We start from the raw sequence: 22,289 nt of genomic DNA, 5'->3' as shown, positions 1-22,289 counted from the left end.
GCGTAATCTTGTTTCAAGCAAAAGATTTCTTTCACATCAGCACTGCTCTTCTAAGAATTAAAGAGCAATACACAATCCTCATTTTATACAAATTGATTTTAAAGCTCTATCGAGAGAGGCAACCCTAAATGTTACCTGGTGCTATTGTGTTCCTGCTGTGGGGACGCTGAGCTCTCCCTAACAATGGGAAAGGTCTGTAATCAGAAGTCATAAATGCCTCTTTTGCAATAACTGCACACCTGTAGTTGTTCTGGCTTTGCTCAATCTGCCCCACAGTATAAATTAGGTCAGTTCAGTAGAGTGGAGTAGTGTCCTGCACTGCAGAGGCTCTACATTATAAATGGAGTGTTAGATGTTACGCAGACACCAGTAATGAAGCACAGTCCAGCTGATGCGAAAATGGGATGAGGCTTAAATTTATTCATGGTCATGCTGTATAGCAGCAATCACAGTTAGCATTTGCAGTTTGTGAATCGTATCTTTACAACACATTTTCAGCATTAAATGCCCCGCTGTGGTGTGCTGATGGATGTCACGATACCACAGAAGAATGATTGTCCAAATTAAAGTGCAGTGTTGCAATCATAATACTGGGGAATTTAGTTATTCCAGCTAATTTGCAGCAAATGGCATCGTTCTTTCCTACCCTGGGCAAAACTATCTTAATGCAATTGTTTTAACAACGATTGGTGTTGAATTACTATGGTCTACGATTATCATGTTAAAGGAAGATTATCATGTACTGCAGATTTTATGTCATACATCTAGATAATTAAATGCTAATCCTAGTTCAGTCAAAATTATATTCTTGAAGCATTGTCTTGTCCATTACTGAGCTATACGGACAAGGAAGGTCCCATGCTCAATCAATCATCAACATTCTGGGGGTCACCATTGACCAGAAACTTAATTGGACCAGCCACATAAATACTATGGCTACAAGGGGAGGATGGAAGCTGGGTATTCTGCGGTGAGTGTCTCACCTCCTGACTATCCAAAGCCTTTCCACCAGCTACAAGGCACAAGTCAGGAGTGTAATGGAATACACTCCACTTGTCTGGATGAGTGCAGCTGCAACAACACTCAAGAAATGCCACACCATCCAGGATAAAGCAGCCCGCTTGATTGGCACCCCATCCACCACCTTCAAAATTCCCTCCCCCCACCATCGGTGTACCGTGGCTACAGTGTGTACCATCTACAAGATGCACTGCAGCAACTCGCCGAACTTCTTTGATAGCGCCTCCAAAACCCTTGACCTCTACCACCAAGAAGAACAAGGGCAGCAGGCACATGGGAGCCACCTGCCAGTTCCCCTCATAGTTACACACCATCCTGACTTGGAAATATATCGCTGTTCCTTCATCGTCGCTGGGTCAAAATCCTGGAACTCCCTCCCTAACAGCACTGTGGGAGTAGCTTCTCACCACAGAGACTAAGCGGTTCAAGAAGGCGGCTCACCGCCACGTCTTCAAGGGCAATTAGGGATGGGCAATAAATGCTGCCCTTGTCAGCAATGCCCGTATCACAGGATCAAATAAAATAAATCAGCTCTGTGCTACCTTTGGGGACATCACTGGCTCTGTGCAGTGAAGTAGAAAACTAGCCAGAACTTTTGCTGATGATCAGTGTTCAGTGACCCACCTGATGATAAATGTACATGTCTAAATCTTAGGTGTATACAGGGCTGTAGTGGGTCTGTGATACCTTCCCCACTTTGGCATAGCCTGTTAAGTTTTACCATCTCGGTCACACATCTGAAAAAAGACTAGTTGAGGGTTCCTTGATTGGTCAATAAACGTATTCAGTGAGTAGCTGAACCATACAGGCAAATTTGGTTTTTGGTTCAATTCCTGGTGCTGTCTTTTGTAACGATGCTAAGGCAGCAGCAGCGCTAAAAATAGCTTCAGTGCCTCTGGGTCAGGGAACAAAAAATCGGCCAAAGTTCCTGCTCCTTATATTTTTCCACTGACCTCAGCCGGATGGGGGCAGATTAACCATGGGGTGGATGGGACTGCAGCCCCAGGCTCACCAAAGAATTTAGGCCCGTCAAATAAATGTAGGAAAAAAAATATAAGGCCTCCCAAATCAACTGAATAGAATAGACAATAAGAGAGGAAAAACAAGACCGAGGAAAATACTGTTTATTGGCCTAACGTGTACATACCTATTTTTGCAGAGACAAGGGGGCCGAAATTCAGGTGCACAAGAAAGCTATCGCACCTATGATTTTTTTTAGTGGCACTTACCACTGGGATCTTTGATGCGGTCGGAAGAGCCATTTTCAGGACTTTGAAGTTTTTTCTAAATCCCAGAGGAAATGACTCATAATGGGGGCAGGCCATAGACTGAAAGCCAGGCTGAGGGGCTGAATATGGGTCGGACAGAGACTCTGCTACTGTCAATCAGCGGTAGGGTAGTGATGATGTCACAGCATGTGTGTGTCACCACGCTCTCTTCCTTCTGTTAAAGGGGAGAGATTCTGTCATTTTTAATCTTCGGCCACTGGGCCACCAGGCAGGGTTTCGGCCGGGGGTGCCAGGCTACCCGTTGGCAGTCTGGCCGAACAGTATTTTGCCGATCAGGAAATCGGCCGTCAACAATTTTTACATGCCAGCAGTGGTAGTGGGCCCCTCCCCTTTAAGAGCCACCGCGATGCCGGGCCGCACTGATTCTTCAAAGGGTGCACCGGCAGAAAAACCTGTCGGGCTCACCATGCAATGGGGGATTGACGAGTCAGCTGAATTTAGGGAGCAAAGTATTTTTCTTTATTAAAACCAGTGGTGCACTAACTGATGACTCACTTTCGGCGGTCATCAGAATCGGGCGGTATGGGGTCCTGGCCGAAAAATCCCCGACCTGAATTTCGGTCAGGTTGGCCAGTTGATCCCAAAGCGGCGGCCATTCGATTTTGGCGAATGACTGCCGCAAACAGGCAGTAACGGGTCTCTCTGAGATCCTGAATTTTGGCCCCATGATCTTTACTATTTATATATATGTATCGGAATCTAGTATTGCAATGTTCCCAGAATCAGAATATATACATACTTGATACAGAACACATTCTTTCATTGTTGAATATACTGGCCCATGTTTTCATACTCAGAATCAGAATCATAGACATAATGTAATGAACATGAACAAACCTAACTATAGGCCCATTTGGATCAGTTTGCCCCAGGCCCATCAGGCCCTTAATCCGCCCGGAGTGTGCATGTGTCGGCATTGGGTGAGAACAGAATACAGCTCAACTGTGATGTCCCCTCCAATCAATTATCATTCTCATCATCATAGGCGGTCCCTCCAAAGAGGATGACTTGCTTCCATGAGTGTTCACAGATGTTTCAATGAAGGACCCGATGTTCCAGTCCTGAACTCCAGTTGAGGGAGTGGAAGATGCCTGTGCGTGGATTTTTTTAACGTGTGGTGACCATTGCACACCAGCCACCACACGGGCTCGACAGAGCTAGGTCTTTATCCAGTGGCAAGGATTAACCAGGACGATTGGAGACCTGCTCTGCTTCTACCATTCCTTCTACCATTCAGTTCTAAGACTCATGTATGAATAATGACCACCTAAAAGGAAAAGGGTAGCAGACGCATCATCTGCAAGTTCCCCTCCGAGTTACACACCATCCTGACTTGAAATGTATCACCATTCCTTCATCGTTGCTGGGTCAAAATCCTGGAACATCCTCCCTAACAGCGCTGTGGAAGTACCTTCACCAAAAGGACTGCAGCGGTTCAAGACGTCGGCTCACCACCACCTTCTCAAGGGCAATTAGGAATGGGTATTAAATGCCAGCCTTGTCAACGACATCCACATCCTGTGAATGAATTTTTTTAAAATTGGAACTATATCCCAGCAAGGCATCCATGCCTTCAGGAGAGAAGGGAGAAGATTGATGGAGTAAGCAAAAAATTGACTACGCAAGTAAAGTGCCAAAAGGTTGGCAGTGCCAATGAAACTGTACCCCAGCATGAACCACAGTGATCGGGGAAAGAGGATGGGAGAAAATTGGCATAAAATGTGGATAACCATCAAGTCACAAGTGTTTTCCAAGGAGCGTTTGTTACAAGTTATCTGTGTAATTGAAGAAGATGGTGGTGGTGGTGAACCTTCCTGAATGTCTGCGGTCCACATGCTGAAAGTTCTCTAATAGCATTGTGGGAGGTGCAGTTAAAGATGAAGGTACGCCACTATCTTCTCAAGGGCAACTAGGGATGGGCGATAAATGCTGGCCTTGCTCGCAATGTCCATAATCCCGAGAATGAAAAAGAGTAAAATATATTAGGTCTTTGTTTTCATATGGTTATTGATAAGTGGATCTTTTCCACATTATCGTGATCAAGTGATGTGAATAAAGTGGGCATTGAAATAGAATAGAGCATTTAGAGCCAAATATACAGGACTCTGATTGTTGGTAGAACCTATTTGACTGCAATAACACCACAGAGGGAATAGAACCACAAAGCATCAGGCACCATTTTTGTGCTAGATTCAACATAAAACTGTCCCTTCCAGCTATTTTCTGGTGTCTATGAGAGCGAATCAACAGAGTGCAGTAAGAGTTCGAAGGAGATTGCTGAAGACATTTTAAAGACAAGGTTTGAAGCTTACACTGTACAAGGAAAGTGGAAAAGTGTTTAATTTTCCAGTAAGGTATTATGGGGGTTGGGCGGGGGTGGGGTGGGGGGGGGGCGGGGTCTGTGCGAAGAAAGGACAACATGGATGCATCCATATGTATCTAAAAAAAAAAATAGACATTTGCAATCCAAAATGAATCGATCTATTTTTTCACATTTCAGTTCATACATCTTTCCCCACAGTATTGGTCTTCACCTGACTAGTTGGATCACTTCCTAATCATTAAAAAAAAAAATAATTTCCAGTGGTCTCCCTGTCACAGAAGAACAGGACAAAATGGCCAAGCAAAGGAGAAGGAGGGCCGAAAATAGTTTGAAACAATACCTTATACCAACAGTAGGGAAAACAGCAGTAAAATTCTAACCGCTCTTATCAGTAAGCATTTTAAATATTTTCTAAACTCTCTAATTTTACAATCATCACCCCACAGTCATTTATAATTTAAAAAGGTCTATTTCTGCCTAATTGTGTTGAAATATTATTGTAATGTGTGTGTGTAGAACTGCAGTACTATCATTCAGCACAGTGGCTCCTGGTACACATAATCTGATGAGACAGGAAGCAGGGATGTTTGATTTAAAGAGACATATGTTAAAACAATTTTCTCCTTCATGGGGCTGCAGGCTTTCCCATGGTTACTGACCATGCAGCTTCAAAATTGACTGACTGAATGTAGCAGGGAGCGTGCAAGGATTGGGTGCTTTCCCTGTCCTCATCACTTCCCTGTGGGTTGAAGAATTTTAAAGCAATGTTAAAGTCTTGTATTTTGACCTAGCAGGCAGGACAAGGACTGATGATAGTGATTGTGACTGATTGATTGAAGTGAAGTATGTGATGATGGCGTTAACCTTTCGAAGAAAAATGGTCAATGTGAATTAATTACTGAGATTCAATGGGGGATTTCATATACATTTGAATTTTTACCTATCGGTCTAAAAAAAATCTGGGAAAAATTTGAAGCCACCTTAATTTTGCGGGCGGCGGCATAACAAAGGATTACGCCACCATTATTGGAATCGAGTGCACACTTACCGACTTGGGAACCCTCCATCGAGAAGTTACTGTCAGACGTTGTGGAGTAGAGGGCAGTGTAGTGACCCATGGATCCCAGGGGCGCACCGTGTGCATAAGCGTACCCGCAATCATGTGGGCCAGTGCTCCACTCAAAAAGAAAAGAAAGAAATACTTGCATTTATATAGCACCTTTCATGACCACCGGACGTCTCAAAGCACCTTACAGCCAATGAATGTACAATGTAGTCACTGTTGTAATGTGGGAAACATGGCAGCCAATTTGCGCACAGCAAGCTACCACAAACAGCAATGTGATAATGACCAGACAATCTATTTTCGTTATGTTGATTCAGGGATACATTTTGGCAAGGACACCAGGAATAACTCTCCTGCTCCTCTTCGAAATAGTGCCGTGGGATCTTTTACATCCACCTGAGAGAGAGCAGACGGGGCCTCAGTTTAACGTTTCATCTGAAAGAGGGCACCTCCAACAGTGCAACATTCCCTCAGCACTGCACTGGAGTGTCAGCCTAGATATATGTGCTCAATTCCCTGGAGTGGGAAACAGAAGCAACCAGAAGGGGGTCGAAATGCAGGTGCACCAGAAAGCTGGTGCACCTCTGAGTTTTGGAATGGTATTTATCGCTGGACCTCCTGGTACGGTGAGTAGATCCATTTTCAGGACATGGATCATAATGGCGGCGGGCCTTAGATTCAAAGCCAGGCTGACAGGCTGAAAATTATGGGTCGGTTGGGGCCTCTGCCGCTGTCAATCAACGGTGGAGTCGTGGTGGTGTCTCAGTGCGTGTGTGTCACCACGCTCTCTCCCCTCCGTTAAAGAGGAGAAAATCTATCATTTTAACATTTTGACTACTGGGCCACCAGGGAGGGTTTTAGCCGGGCCAGTGGCCTGCCACCCAAGGGGGAGTGCCAGGCTGCCCATTGGTGGCCCGACTGAACCCAGGGGCAGTATTTTGCCGGCCGATCGGCAAGTCGGCCAGCAAAAATGTTTCCATTGCGGCCGCAGCAGTGGGCCCTGCCGTTTAACACTCAGTGCGGAACTAGTGCACTGGCAGAAAGACCTACTGGGGGCACCGCGCGGTGAGGATCGACGGATTCAGGTGAAAATCGATGGGTGAGAATTTTTATTGCTTTTTTATTGTTTTGATTGGCGGTGCAATCACTCGGGCGGGATGGGGACCAGGCCAAAAAGTCCCCGACCTGAATTTAGGGCGGGTTGACCAGTTGACCCCAAAGCGGCGGCCATTCGATTTTTAGGAATGACCGCCACAAACGGGCATTAACGGGTCTCTTTCAAACCCTTCATTTCGGCCCCCAGGTCTCTCATTAATTAGAGATTATAGGGTGATTCTCCATTTAAACAATGTCCTTTCATTTGTCATTTTGAGCTCTGGGGTATTTCAGAAGAAATTATGTATAGCTTGAAATTGTGGTGCTACTTTGCTTTTTTAAAAAAGTAACGATTTATTGCAAGTTGCATTTCCAGTAATTTGATTGAAAATCAACACTATCCTTCTGGGCTACACACAATCAAATGTTTTCCAGTTAGGCCATCCAGAGAGGACTGACCCCAGACTTGCTGCAAGTTGAGCTGGAGAAGTTTTCTCTTTGCAAAACAAATTTAAAGTGCAGTTTTCTTATACACATTGAATTCCTTTAGTCTCTGGGAACTATGCTCGATCTTCCATAATATGCATTTCAGAATCATCTAATCAAATCTTTTATTTTTTTCTTGTACAAATTGGAAAGCTATTTTCACCACTCGTGTTATTGATTAACCTTCCTTTTTAATTAATGGAGTGCAATTTCTTACTTATCTTGTCAGGAGGTATACCCTTATGCAATGCAAACAGGCCCTGCACTTGTTTGCACCAACCATAACATTTTCATACCTAATTGCTGGGCTGTTGATGGGCAATTAGCGCAACTCTACAAGAGCAATTCGGATTTCAATGTTGGTGTGGATCATCTGTCAAGTCCGAACTTGCTGTCCATTTCAAAAGCGGTATGACAGCGTACTCTGACAGTGTGCCGTCATACCAACCACAAATTCTTGCCCAGTTTTTCTAATGGTGCGAAGATGGATAGTCCTCTGCCAAGCTTTTGAGTAGACAGCCAAATTTTTCAGCAAAATGTCCAAGAATGTCTATAATTTAACGCTGATATCCAAAGTTCAGTTTTTCTTCTTACTGCACTGAAGTATATTGGAGGCATTAATTATCAAGATCTTCAACAAATTTTATTGAGGAAGCGCTGGAACTCGAGTCCTGTTTAATCAACCTGTCCAAACACTGCTTCCTATCCTGCTCTGTGTTTAGTTTTTTTTTTGTTTGTGAAAACAGTCACAGACGGAGGAGGGAATGTAATTGCACCTTTGCCTTTTCAACCATCGCTCCGAGAATAGTGTAAATATTTATGCCAGTAATGGCTTTTCCTCTTGAAACCCACATAGTTATATCTGGAATGTCCAAGGTTCAGCCCTTGGCTTCTACTTTTCCTCCTTTACATGCTGTCCCTTTGACACGTTATCCACAGACGTGGGGGTCAGTTTTCATATGTATGCTGATGACACCTATCTCTAACTCTCCACCAGCACCCTCAATTCTGTAACCACTTCTGTCAATCTGCCGAACTGAGATCAATTTGTGAGTAACATAGAAACATCGGCCCCAAGTTTCGTCCCGTGGCGAAAACGGCGCACCTCCGAGCTGGGCGCCTGTTTTTCGCGCCGAAAACTGCGCCTAAAAAAAAGTCCGATATTCTCAAGCTCCTTGGAGCTCGATGTCTGCTTGGCGTGGTGCGCTCTTCGCAGCAGGGGGCGGAGCCTATCACTCGTGCCGATTTTCTAAGTAGCAGGGGGCGGGTACAATTTAAATTAGCCTTCGTGGTGCCGGCAACCCTGCGCGTGCGCGTTGGAGTGTGCGCACACGCGCAGTCTCACACAAACATTGGCACTCGGCCATTTTTTAAAATACTGCAGAAAAAGTAAAGATTTGTTTCTTGGACCCCTGCAAAGGCTGTAATTTAATTTTTTTTGATATTTCTGTGTGTGAGGGAGTGCTTTTAGCAGCACTGCTGAATAAATCACCTGCTGAAATCAGTGAGTTCAGCTTTTCACTGCTAAACTTGCAGAACCGGTGCAGCATTGGTGCATGCAAATTAAGGACTGTGTGCTTGGAGAAATAAGAGTGCCAATTCAACTTTGCAATGGATCAACGTCCACCAAGAACAAAGAATTTCTTGCATGAGGAAGTGGAGATATTAGTCAACGTAATTGAGCAGAGATGGCAGGAGCTAGATACCAGCAACAGAGGTCGCATAAAAGTGCCACCAAAAGAAATGAAGAAACGCTGGAACCAAGTTGCAGAAGATTACTGCGCAGTGGTGCATACCAGGAGATCTGGAAGTCGGTGTAAAAAGAAATGGCACGATCTTGGTCAAGTAGTTAGTGTAAGTAATATTTCCCATTTTTAATTTAATCGACGTGGGTAAGGTCTCCTGCCCATCAACCTACGGGCTATGATGTTCCTGGTGCAGTGAGCTCTAATCAATTCTCTCCTATGCAGTGAATTGATGACAAACCATTGCATAATACGTGGTGTTGACAATGCAGCACCCATTCTGCAAATTTAAATATAAAACTGTCGATGTGGCTGCCTCTCCCTGTCCAAATGGCCTCAGTCCCCCTCACAGCTCGAAGGCTGCTGCTGTATCTTCGGCTGCCGTTGAGCCACTGATGCCGCCCCTAAAGCGTGGCCGAATGGCCTCAAGCACCATAAAGAGCTGCGTGTGTCAGGTGTTGATTCTTCGGCTGCCGGCCAGCCACTGACGCCGCTGATATCCCATGGCCGAATGACCTCGGGTCCGTCCGGTGCTGCTTCTTCGCGGCCAGCCACGAAGAGAATGAAGGCCTGCCTCAAGCACTGCAGCTCAGCTCGAAGCTTGCTGCCGCTGCCATCGAGACACTGACGCCACACCGCTGCCTGACTCCAACATGAAAGGCCTGCCTGAAGCACAGCAGCTCGATTGCTGATGCTATTTCACACAGGTAGGAACATGGTTTATTTAATCTTTTCTTTGCTGATAAATTTTTATTCAGGTTGGATTTATTTGTATATTTGTATAAGTATAACTAAGGATTGATTGTAGAATTTAATGACTTCCTTTCCCCCCCTCTCCCCCCCCCCAACCATTCCCTACGCCTAATTTGTAACCTACGCCTGATTTTCTAAAGTGTAGACAAGGTTTTTTCGAGCGTACAAAAATCTTCACTTACTCCATTCTAAGTTAGTTTGGAGTAAGTTTTCACTCACGAAACTTTGAAATCAGGCGTAAGTGGCCAGACACGTTCCCTTTTGAAAAATAAATTCTGTTCCAAAGTGAAACTGTTCTAACTGACTAGAACTGGAGCAAACTAAATGACGAGAATTCCGATTTCTAAGATACTCTGTTCTACACCAGTCGCTCCTAAAAATCAGGAGCAAATCATGTGGAAACTTGGGGCCATAGAAACATAGAAAATAGGTGCAGGAGTAGGCCATGCGGCCCTTCGAGCCTGCACTGCCATTCAATGAGTTCATGGCTGAACATGCAACTTCAGTACCCCATTCCTGCTTTCTTGTCATACCCCTTGATCCCCTTAGTAGTAAGGACTACATCTAACTCCTATTTGAATATATTTAGTGAATTGGCCTCAACAACTTTCTGTGGTAGAGAATTCCACAATTTCACCACTCTCTGGGTGAAGAAGTTTCTCATCATCTCGGTCCTAAATGGCTTACCCCTTATCCTTAGACTGTGACCCCTAGTTCTGGACTTCCCAAACATTGGGAACATTCTTCCTGTATCTAACCTGTCTAAACCCATCAGAATTTTAAACGTTTCTAAGAGATCCCCTCTCATTCTTCTGAACTCCAGAGAATACAAGCCCAGTTGATCCAGTCTTTCTTGATATGTCAGTCCCGCCATCCCGGGAATCAGTCTGGTGAACCTTCGCTGCACTCCCTCAATAGCAAGAATGTCCTTCCTCAAGTTAGGAGACCAAAACTGTACACAATACTCCAGGTGTGGCCTCACCAAGGCCCTGTACAACTGGAGTAACACCTCCCTGCCCCTGTACTCCAGAACTTTCTCCAAGTGAACATTGGGTAAACTAAAGCCATCATATTCAGCTTCCATCAAAAACTCCATGCCTTTTCCCCCAACTCTGTGCTTCTCAACAGCTTTTCAATCAAGCTGAACGAGGCATGTCCTGTTCCACCCTGAATTGAGGGTCAATCCCATAATTCTGTCCAATAAGAAAACTGCTCACTGCCACTTCACAGCATTGCCCACCTCCACCCTTGCATCACCCTCAGTACTACTGACACCTTTGTCCACGCCTTTTGTTGCCTGAACCTGTCCAATGCATTCTTTGTGGGCCTTCCTAGCTTCTCTGTTCAGGAGTAATGTCTGAGACTTCACTGACTCAGCAACAAAGTAAATACATTGCCGGGTTTGGAACTGAGCTACAAAATCAAAGAAGGTTCCCGATTTGATTTCCTAACTTGTTCTGACTTAGCTGGGGCTGCAATAAAGATACCGCAATTGGCCTCAGCACCCTTGGCAAGGGAATCGCGAAGCCAAAGTTCCCATTTCTGTGCCAATATTCCAAGCTGGAAAGTGTAGTTGTGATGAATGTGGTTTGAGGACAGAATCGGACTCCTCTGTGATTTTGTCACACCCGCCCTGCTGTCCTCAGCAGAATGACTGAATGTCCCTCAGCATCCACAGCACTGGACTCCAGCAGAAATCAGTGGGCTTAAATGTAACTTCTACTGAATAGTGTAGAATGGGTGAAATCGGGAGAGGTGCAAAATGGGGGTCGACTCGATATCGTCCATTCTTTACACTATTGCAAAAGTTAAAATTACCCCCTACATCTTTGAGAATGGAGCGGAGAAAAGTTCAAGAAAAAGGGCCTTGAATCAAATCAAAAACGGACCGCTCATTCCCACTGAAAACAATAGCGACTCAGACTAACAGAGTAACCCCATTGCTCTCACAAAGAGATAGTTTGCAACATCACTTCGCTCCTTTTTCTTATTTATGAGTGAGATATTTTTGCAGAAGCCCAAGCACTACAAATTAATTAATACCTTTTTAAACATGCAAACTGTAGCCAAAGGCAGGCTCTAGAGTATAAGATACACAGATAAAATGATGGCAATGTTGTTTTATGTAATTAACATCTGTAGTGAACAGTTAAAAGTAATAGCAATTATTTCTTTGAAGGAATTATAAAAGTCACTATGTGAATAAGATAAGTGCTTTAAAGTGCTTTAAAGCCAAACACAATTGAGACAATATTGTTTTGAATACATATTATGCTTTAAATGGCTACATTATTAAATAATCTTTAATAATGTAGCCATCCACAATTTGACTAGAAGTTGCTTTTAATATATCAAGCAATTATTACTTGGCATCAGAGTTCAATAAGCTTTAACGACATACCAATATATCTGCCAACCTCGCAGTGGTTTTATTGGAGTTTCCAAATTTATTGCTACATATATCTCCCCTTCAGTTCTAAAGTCGTCTTCATTTTAATGTGCCACAGTCCCAACAGAGTGGCGTGCAGGGGTGTGATTTCCCTTGGTCTTTGTAACAAAATTGGAAATTGTATTCTTTGCAAAGGCGTTTATGACTTGGCTACAAGTCGCGCACAGAGGGGATCTTCTCATTTAGGGTGCGAGTAGTTCAGTGTTTGAGCAGCCTGTTCAGGAATTTCAACTGGATTACAAAATTATTTTTTGTCAAATATCTACATTTGTTTATTTCACTTCCATGTGGGCATTCAGATTTTCTATATATTTTCAGCAAGAGCAAAGAAAACATCAGCGGGGTGATTCTGTGATCACGCACTGCAGATATTGAACAAAAAATAATTTTTTAATCCAGTTGAAATTCCTGAATAGGCTGCTCAAAAACTGAACTACTCACACCTTAAATGAGAAGATTCCCTCTGTGCGTGACTTGTAGCCAAGTCATAAACGCTTTTGCAAAGAATACAATTTCCAATTTTGTCACAAAGACCAAGGGAAATCACACCCCTGCGATTGCCAGCACAGCTCTCCACTGAGAATGCAGGATTGTGGAATAAACATACAAGCCATGATTCCACCTTCATAAGAACATAAGAACATAGGAAACAGGATCAGGAGTAGGCCTTTTGGCCCTTCGAGCATCCTCCGCCATTCAATAAGATCATAGCTGATCTGCTACCTCAACTCCACTTTCCCACCCGATCCCCATATCCCTCGATTCCCTTATTATCCATAAATCTATTGATCTCAGCCTTGAATATACTCAATGACTGAGCATCTAGAGCGCTCTGGGGTACAGAATTCCAAGATTCACCAATGATGAAATTTCTCCTCATCTCAGTCCTAAATGGCCGACATCCTATTCTGGTTCTAGACTCCTCAGCTGGGGGAAACATCCTCCCTGCATCTACCCGCAACTGTCAGTCATCAGCATAATGCTGATGACGTCATCGTGCTGGCACGTCACTACATCTCAACCCCTTCACTTGAAGGGGAGAATCGCCGCGAGCTCTGCGATTATTTCAGTTTGGTCCACTGGGTCACCAGGGAGGGTTTCGGCTGGGCCAGCAGCCTGGTATCCAAGAGAGGGTGCCAGGCTGCATGTTGGTGGCCCAGCCGAACCCGTGAGCATAATTGTCGGGTTGACCAACAAAAAAATAAGATGGCGGCCACAGCAGTGCGCCCTCCCCTTTAATGGTGGATGCACCGCCATTTTACACACACTGCAAAACACAGCTCACCGACAGAAAAAACTGTTAGGGGCACCGCGCTGCGGTTGCAAGATTTTTTTAGGTGAATTTTGCTTGCGGTACGGGAGATCAGCGGTGCGCCCTTTGCTAATGAATATAGGTGGGTTCGGCAGCAGCGGGATGGAAGTGGGGACTGCCGGAAAAACCACCGAGGAGAATTTCGTGAGCGGCGGCCAGTCGACAAAGAATCAGCGGCCATTCGACACTACCGCATAGCTGCCGCTTTCCGGCGATAACAGGCCTTATCGGGACGCTGAATTTCAGCCCCCAGGTGTAGTCTCATCAAGGCCCCATATAATTGCAGCAGGACTTATTTACCCTTATATTTCAATCGCCTTGTAATAAAGACTAACATAACATTTGCTTTTCTAATTGCTTGCTGTACCTACATGTTAACTTTCTGTGATTCGTGTACAAGGAGCATTCATGTTCCATTCCCATCCTTCTCGCTGGCCAGTTCTCTACTCAGCAAAAGGTCACAACTCTAGAGTTTATTATGGCCATCACACTTTGTTGCTTTTGAGACCTGGAGCTATAATCAAAGCTTGCAATTCGAATTTACTACCTGTGCATTCATTGAACTCAGTTACACTGAAATGAAATGAAAAACGCGGCCATTCAAGTCAATTTTCCCTTCCTCATAGACCCACTTACTGGCTCCTCATGCAGTAAATTTAACATCAAAGCCATGTGTATAGACAGCAGGGTGTGGCGCATGCATAACATGGGGGTGATTTTGGTGTGTGCAATCAAGTGGGTGGTGAGCACTGCCCAGAGGAGTCAGTTTGGGACCGTATAAATTCTCGTGATGGGTACTCTTTATCATACTGGCAAGTTGGTAGTGCGAAACATGGTCTCCAATAGGCAGCTTGCCAATTTGGAGGCGGAAAATAGGGCTATATGGTCCCTTGTCAAAGGCCTGTGACAGTGTCTTAAAGGGGAGGTGTATTTAGCTTTAGGATCAAAAAGAAGCGGCAGGAAACACGTGAGCAGACCGTAGTGCGGCAGCTGCATAAAAGTTTAGCTGTTTTGAGATGCAAAACCCACAAGCAACCACCCCCAAAAAAATGTCTGCAAAAGCTCCATCCAGCTTTACTTGGCAACAACTGATGATCAATGTTCCCGCTAAGTTGTGCTTTTATCTGCGCGGATGTTTCTTTAAAAAAAAAAGAAAGAAATAAAGCCTTTCACAACCAGTGGATGTCTCAAAGCGCTTTACAACCAATTAAGTACTTTTAGAATGTAGTCACTGTTGTAATGTGGGAAACATGGCAACCAATTTGCCCACAGAAAGCTCCCACAAACAGCAATGTGCTAATGACCAGATAAACTGTTACTTGTTATGTTGATTGAGGGATAAATATTGGCCAGGACACTGGGGATAATGCTACAGGATCTTTTACATCCCCTTAAGAGAGCAGACGGGGCCTTGGTTTATCGTCTCATCTCTCCGCTCTAACACAAACTTGTCTTTTCTCTTTTTAGATGTTGCCAGAGCTGCTGTGTACTTCTAACGTTTTCTATGTTTGTGTCATTGCCCTGGGCACAATCGGTGATATTTCAACTTGGAGTATTCTGCCCATAAATCTAGACTCACCGATTTCTTTCTCTCTTTTCCCAGAGATCGAAAAAGGAAGTTGTGGCGATCCTGGTATTCCAGTTTATGGCAAAAGAAGTGGGGACAGGTTTTTACATGGAGACACATTGACATTTGAATGTCAATCAGCCTTTGAACTGGTGGGAGAGCGGACTATTGCATGCCAACAAAACAATCAGTGGTCTGGCAACAAACCGAGTTGTGTCTGTAAGAATCTTTAAATTTACATTTTTGTCTCTTCTTGTCATTTCACTTTTGCACCTTTCAAAGATGGCTCTTCCAGGAACATTTCATCTGTCATATTTTTGATTGATCAAATAGATTGGAGACACCTTAAGATTAATAATTGTTTGCTGGAGTAATTTTAAAGGGGAAGGAACGTTCATAGATGCACGTTCAAAGTGCTGAACTAATTATTTAAAGCAACGCATAAATAAACACGTTACATTTAAATGGCTGTTGAGACCCATCAGTTCAGGCTTCCTTCCCTCCACAGCACTGAGATGATGGCACTAACAGAGACAGCTACCGCATATATTCCAAAGTGGCTGCATTCACTTCAATGGGGCTGCAATTTTGATGTGCCTAGGAGCAACCCAACTTCAGAAAACGTGTCACTGACCAGATACTCAGGTGCAGGGAGGTTTCCAAGGTTGAATCAACTTACTTCTTTTCCTCCATTTTGACTGCCTTTTACAATTATAAATCACATATTAGTTTATTACTAAGGAGAGATTTTACTATAGCTGAGATTTTTCAGGCCAAAAGCCAATGCTGCTCAGTGCTTTTGAGAGGAGATTTTAGGACTAGTTTAGTGAAGCACTCCTTGCCCAGAGCTGGATGCTATGTTCTTTTCCGTATTATTTCAGTTTATGCTAATACCAAGCTAGCTTCAAGACTTCACCATGATCTAATTCAAAATAGACTCCACTACATGGCTAAATTCGACAGATTTTTAAGATGAAATTAATTAGGAAAATTTACAAAAACGTAATTAAAATAAATGCAATTTTTTTAATGATCTAATGAATTTGTGCAAATTAGTAACAGGCACTCCTGTTTTACACAAAATTGAAAAGGAATGATAAACATTGGCATTGATGACAACTTCATGACTTATTTTTAAAGGAATTACCTTTCATTGTTATGTTAAACATTTTATGATGGTTTGCTGTGATGAGGTCAAATTTCATAACTTCTATTTCCCGTAAACACATGCACTATCATCAAAACAAGTATAGTTTTATTAATGTTAAACTTTCATGATACAACTTATTAACAACATTCATAGAAGTTTACAGCACAGGAGGCCATTCAACCCATCTGTGCCACCTCTGCTGGAACAATTCAAAACTAATCCCATTGCTTTGCACTCTCCCCATCATCCTGTATACCTCTTTGCTTCAAATATTTATCCAATTTTCCCTTAAAAGTTGCAATGATCTCTGCCTTAATGCCCTGTGGCATTCTGTGCTCTAATATCTCTATGTAAATACATTTCTCCTCCCTTTCCCCTTACTTTCTTTGTCATAATTTTAAATTGATGACTTATGGTCACTGACTCCTCAACCAGAGGTAATAATCTTTCCATGTTCTCTTTATCAAAACTCTTCATAATTTTGAAGATAATCTTTATTGCCTTTAATTTTGAAGATTATCTTCAATGCCTTCTACTGACAGAGTTGCATTATTCATTTGATCCACATGGGCTGCCCTTCAAAAATGTCAAAAGTTCACGTCTTCAAACTAAAATATTTCCTTTTCTGTGGGATAAGGTTCTTTGAATTGCTCGTGAAAAATTTGGTTTGATTGCCGAACAGTAGGTATGAACCGCCATACACCGAACATTATAATAGTGCTGTGATGCATGAAAAGAATACGAAATAGTTTTTAATTTAAAGATTCAACCTCTGTGGACCAATGAAAGTGTAATATCCCCTTTAAAGGATTAAGACAACTCTTTTTTCTTCCAGCCTCCTGCTTTTGGTATTCATTTGCAGCAAGTAATTGATATGTGTAATATGTACCTGTTTGCATTAATTGGATTAGTGATTTATACTGTGAGACTATATTATTTTCTGTGTTTATTTGGACAGTTTCCTGCTTCTTCAATTTTACCGCACCATCTGGAGTTGTGCTCTCGCCAAACTACCCGGAGGAGTATGGCAACAACATGAACTGCGTGTGGCTGATCATTGCAGAACCAGCAAGCAGGATTCATCTGATTTTTAATGATTTTGATGTTGAGCCTCAGTTTGATTACCTTACAATAAAGGATGATGGGAATGCTGATTCCACAGTTCTAGGAACTTTCTCCGGTGATGACATGCCTTCACAACTGGCCAGTAACGGGCACATCACCCGCCTAGAATTCCAGTCAGATCATTCCACGACAGGCCGGGGCTTTAACATCACTTACACAAGTAAATTGAGATATTTCAAGTTTATTCTTGTCAATGTTGTCTGCTTTACAGTTTCAGTCTAATAAATTTTAAGTGTGAAAAATGAAAGCCTGATAGGTTGCATAGTGGAGGCGCATGTTATACCACCAATGCTTTGCACTGCTGGGTGGATTGTTGCAGGGCTGAACCCCCACGTCATTTACATTCCAATCCCAGCTATGTTGTGTATGGAAGTACCAACCAGATGGCAGGCATTTCCCCACTGTGGTGAAGGTAAATTGAATGGATGGCTCCACTGGACCACCCTCGTATGTCTGCTGGAAACCATTAAAGAACAACATTGGCGGTAAACTAGCAACAGGCTGTTCTCGCAATCTTAGAAAATGTGTTTCTTTTTCATTAATTCTGGGTATATGAGTGTCGCTAGTAAGGCCAGCATTTATTGCCCATCCCTCATTGCCCTTGAGAAGACATGGGCTGCCTTCTCGAACCACTGCAGTCCGTGAGGTGAAGGTACTCCCACAGTGTTGTTAGGTAGAGAGCTCCAGGATTTTGGCCTAATGACAATGAAGGAACAGCGATATATTTCCAAGTCGGGAAGGTGTGTGACTTGAAGGGGTACTTGGAAGTGATGGTGTTTCCATGCACCTGCTGCCCTTGTTTCTCGAAGTGGTGGAGGTCGCGGGTTTGAGAGATGTTGTCGATGAAATTAAGCGGATGTGCTATCATCAAAGGGTTATGAAAGAAAAACTCAAAAGAAAAACAATCGAGGTTGAGAAATGAAGTCTCCTTTATCTGCCAACCTACAGAATTGTCAGTGCAAATCCCAGACACTCCAGATATCAAGATAAGGGAATTCATTTCAACAAATTATAAAAAATAGTCGCTAAAATAATTGTTAAAATATATATAAACAAAACGTTCCTTGTTACATATTCCTTTTGCTAAAGTTAGTGAGTGGAAGAAAATATGGTTCACAAATTTCATCTGAAATTTCTTTGCCCCTGCCTAGTAAATTCCAATATTTAACTGCATTCTCTGTCATTCTGTATGAAAAGGACAGGTATATAGAATACAGTAATTAATAAATTAATTCAAATAATTTTTTTCAACACACTTTATCCTCTTTTTGCTGTCGTTTTGTAGGGAGAATAATTTGGCTTATTTGACTACTTCGTAATTGGCTCGCCATATTAGCTGACAGGAGGAGGTGTGATTCACAAGATGGGATCAGTCTCCCAGCTACTTTTTCCACACTTCCAAAGATGTAGCATACTGCCTCCGCAGAGACTCCACATAGTGACCCAGTGATCAGACCAGGAATTAATTAAACCTGCCCACAGAGAAAGCAGGAGAGTTTAAATGACAGTCAAAGCTGGGTTTCAGACCCAAGACCTTTGAATGCAATCTTACTCTGCTAGTCCAACTGGGACGCCTCAAATGACCAAACACTTTTATTGCTAAAATAACTCGTAATAGCTGAAATTAAATAAAATTGCTGAAGTGCTCACTGTTGTGCAGATTGTAAAACTCAAGATTATCACACTTCGACTGAAACACCAGTAAGATTATTGAGTGATCAATTTCTAGTGCATTACAAAAATTGAGAAATCAGCCAACCAAAGTAAAATATCCATTTACTAAAACTCATTGAGAGAAAGCCTGCACACAATAGAAAAAGGATAAACCTGTTTTACAAAGAAATAAAAATATCACTTGAGGTAATTATTTAAAACAAATATGGCTTATTCTGGCAGGAGTCCAAGCAGTTCCAATTTCCTTTCAGTTATAAATATATTGCTGCAAACAGTACAAGTGATTTATGTGAGATGGTGTACAATGGAATGGGTAATTATAGGAATCTGTGCTTGTGTAGGAATAATGGACTGGTGAATCTGGGTGAAGGGCCAAGGTCCATAATGCAGCACATCAAGATTCAAAAGAGTAAGAGAGAAGATAAATAAAGAAGTAATGGTTAATTGATATCAAGCTTGGGTTTTAAAAAGAAGGAAGAGAAGGCTGAGGGAGGGAAGTGGTTCCTACACATTGTTGTCCCTGGAGAAGACTAAATTTAAGTAGGAGATGGTGCAGCATCTGAATTTCAACACCAGGTAGATGTAATTTATTCGGGGTGGCATTTTACACATGGAAGGTTCTATACATTAGCTTGGCACAAAAATGAATTTGTAAAATTAAGGGGGAGGGAATAGGTCGTTATTCTTTGCTGTGCGCTGTGGCACAGTTGAGGTCATGACCTCAGCGGGTGAGGTCACTGATGCAGATAGCAGGTAAAGTAGAGGCATGATCAGCCATGATCATATTGAATGGCGGTGCAGGCTCGAAGGGCCGAATGGCCTGCTCCTGCACCTATTTTCCATGTTTCTATGTGTCGCAGGCTTCAATGTACTATGCCACTGCACTTCCCAACTTTTTGAATTTTTGTCATTGCCGACTTTAGTAATTCATTATTGTGCAAGGCTAACGTATAGAACCTCCCTTACATACAAAGTTACCACTGGGTTTAATTTCACCAGCTCCTACTCAAGCATATTCTTTCCCAAGATTTCAAAAGTGTGGAACTTCTTACCTTCCTCACTCTGCATTTGCCCCTACAGTCTGCAGACTTTTAAAACCCAAGGCCATGATTTTGCAGGTGCTCAGCGGATGGGATGGGTGGCGGGTCAGCTGTGAAATTTAAAATGATTGACAGCGGGTGGCGAACCTGCTGTCAAGACGCACACATCTGCATTTCCTGATGTTGAGTTTGCCAGCGTTGAGCAGACCCGACAGGCAGAGGCGTGGAACCAAATTCAAATCATTGGTGGCTTGTTTACAGCCACTTAACAATGTTTTTTTTCCCCAGCTTTTTGAATTTGAAAGGTCGCCACCGCTTTCCTGCTGTGCCTAGACAGCGTCAGTGGAGCTGAGGCGGAGGTCATTGGTCATTGAATCAGCTGATGAGTTGACAGTGTCAAATGTCAAGTCTAAGCTCCCAACTGATTGAGAACATAAGAACATAAGACTTAGGAACAGGAGTAGGCCATCTAGTCCCTCGAGCCTGCTCCGCCATTCAACAAAATCATGGCTGATCTGGCCGTGGACTCAGCTCCACTTACCCGCCCGCTCCCTGTAACCCTTAATTCCCTTATTGGTTAAAAATCTATTGATCTGTGATTTGAATTAATTCAATGAGCTAGCCTCAACTGCTTCCCTGGGCAGAGAATTCCACAGATTCACAACCCTCTGGGAGAAGAAATTCCTTCTCAACTCGGTATTAAATTAGCTCCCCCGTATTTTGAGGCTGTGCCCCCTAGTTCTGTCTCCCCGACCAGTGGAAACAACCTCTCTGCCTCTATCTTGTCTATCCCTTTCATTATTTTAAAGGTTTCTATAAGATCACCCCTCATCCTTCTGAACTCCAACGAATAAAGACCCAGTCTACTCAATCTATCATCATAAGATAACCCCCTCATCTCCGGAATCAGCCTAGTGAATCATCTCTGTACCCCCTCCAAAGCTAGTATATCCTTCCTTAAGTAAGGTGACCAAAACTGCACGCAGTACTCCAGGTGCGGCCTCACCAATACCCTGCATAGTTGCAGCAGGACCTCCCTGCTTTTGTACTCCAACCCTCTCGCAATGAAAGCCAACATTCCATTCGCCTTCCTGATTACCTGCTGCACGTGCAAACTAACTTTTTGGGATTCATGCACAAGGACCCCTAGGTCCCTCTGCACCGCAGCATGTTGTAATTTCTCCCCATTCAAATAATATTCCCTTTTACTGTTTTTTTTTCCAAGGTGGATGACCTCACATTTTCCGACATTGTATTCCATCTGCCAAACCTTAGCCCATTCGCTTAACCTATCTGAATCTCTTTGCAGCCTCTCTGTGTCCCCAACACAACCCGCTTTCCCACTAATCTTAGTGTCATCTGCAAATTTTGTTACACTACACTCTGTCCCCTCTTCCAGGTCATCTATGTATATTGTAAACAGTTGTGGTCCCAGCGCCGATCCCTGTGGCACACCACTAACCACCGATTTCCAATCTAAAAAGGACCCATTTATCCCGACTCTCTGCTTTCTGTAGAGCCAGCCAATTCTCTATCCATGCTAATACATTTCCTCTGACTCCGCGTACCTTTATCTTCTGCAGTAATCTTTTGTGTGGCACCTTATCGAATGCCTTTTGGAAATCTAAATACACCACATCCATCGGTACACCTCTATCCACCATGCTCGTTATATCCTCAAAGAATTCCAGTAAATTAGTTAAACATGATTTCCCCTTCATGAATCCATGTTGCGTCTGCTTGATTGCACTATTCCTATCTAGATGTCCCGCTATTTCTTCCTTAATGATGGCTTCAAACATTTTCCCCACTACAGATGTTAAACTAACCGGCCTATAGTTACCTGCCTTTTGTCTGCCCCCTTTTTTAAACAGAGGCGTTACATTAGCTGCTTTCCAATCCGATGGTACCTCCCCAGAGTCCAGAGAGTTATAACGACTGCATCTGCTATAACTTCCGCCATCTCTTTTAATACCCTGAGATGCATTTCATCAGGACCAGAGGACTTGTCTACCTTGAGATCTATTAGCCTGTCCAGCATTATCCCACTAGTGACCGGCAATTTTTGGCATGGTTTTTGTATCTTCCACTGTGAAGACCGAAGCAAAATAATTGTTTAAGGTCTCAGCCATTTCCACATTTCCCATTATTAAATCCCCCTTCTCATCTTCGGAGGGACCAACATTTACTTTAGT

The 22,289-nt window shown here is 43.2% G+C and overlaps 1 protein-coding gene across 1 annotated transcript in view; it reads left to right on the top strand.

The window, feature by feature from the left end:
- Positions 1 to 22,289, top strand: part of LOC139266579 (CUB and sushi domain-containing protein 1-like) — a 3,131,815-nt gene that overhangs the window by 2,349,070 nt on the left and 760,456 nt on the right. Inside the window, exons 13-14 of the mRNA XM_070884173.1 lie at positions 15,142 to 15,324; positions 17,214 to 17,540. Of these exons, the coding sequence (XP_070740274.1) occupies positions 15,142 to 15,324; positions 17,214 to 17,540 (510 nt within the window). The remainder of the gene's footprint in view (positions 1 to 15,141; positions 15,325 to 17,213; positions 17,541 to 22,289) is intronic.

The sequence above is a fragment of the Pristiophorus japonicus genome, chromosome 7, assembly GCF_044704955.1.
Source record: "Pristiophorus japonicus isolate sPriJap1 chromosome 7, sPriJap1.hap1, whole genome shotgun sequence".
Lineage (NCBI taxonomy): Eukaryota > Metazoa > Chordata > Chondrichthyes > Pristiophoridae > Pristiophorus > Pristiophorus japonicus.
The sequence above is the reverse complement of the archived record's forward strand: the minus strand, read 5'-3'. Positions and strand labels throughout refer to the sequence as shown.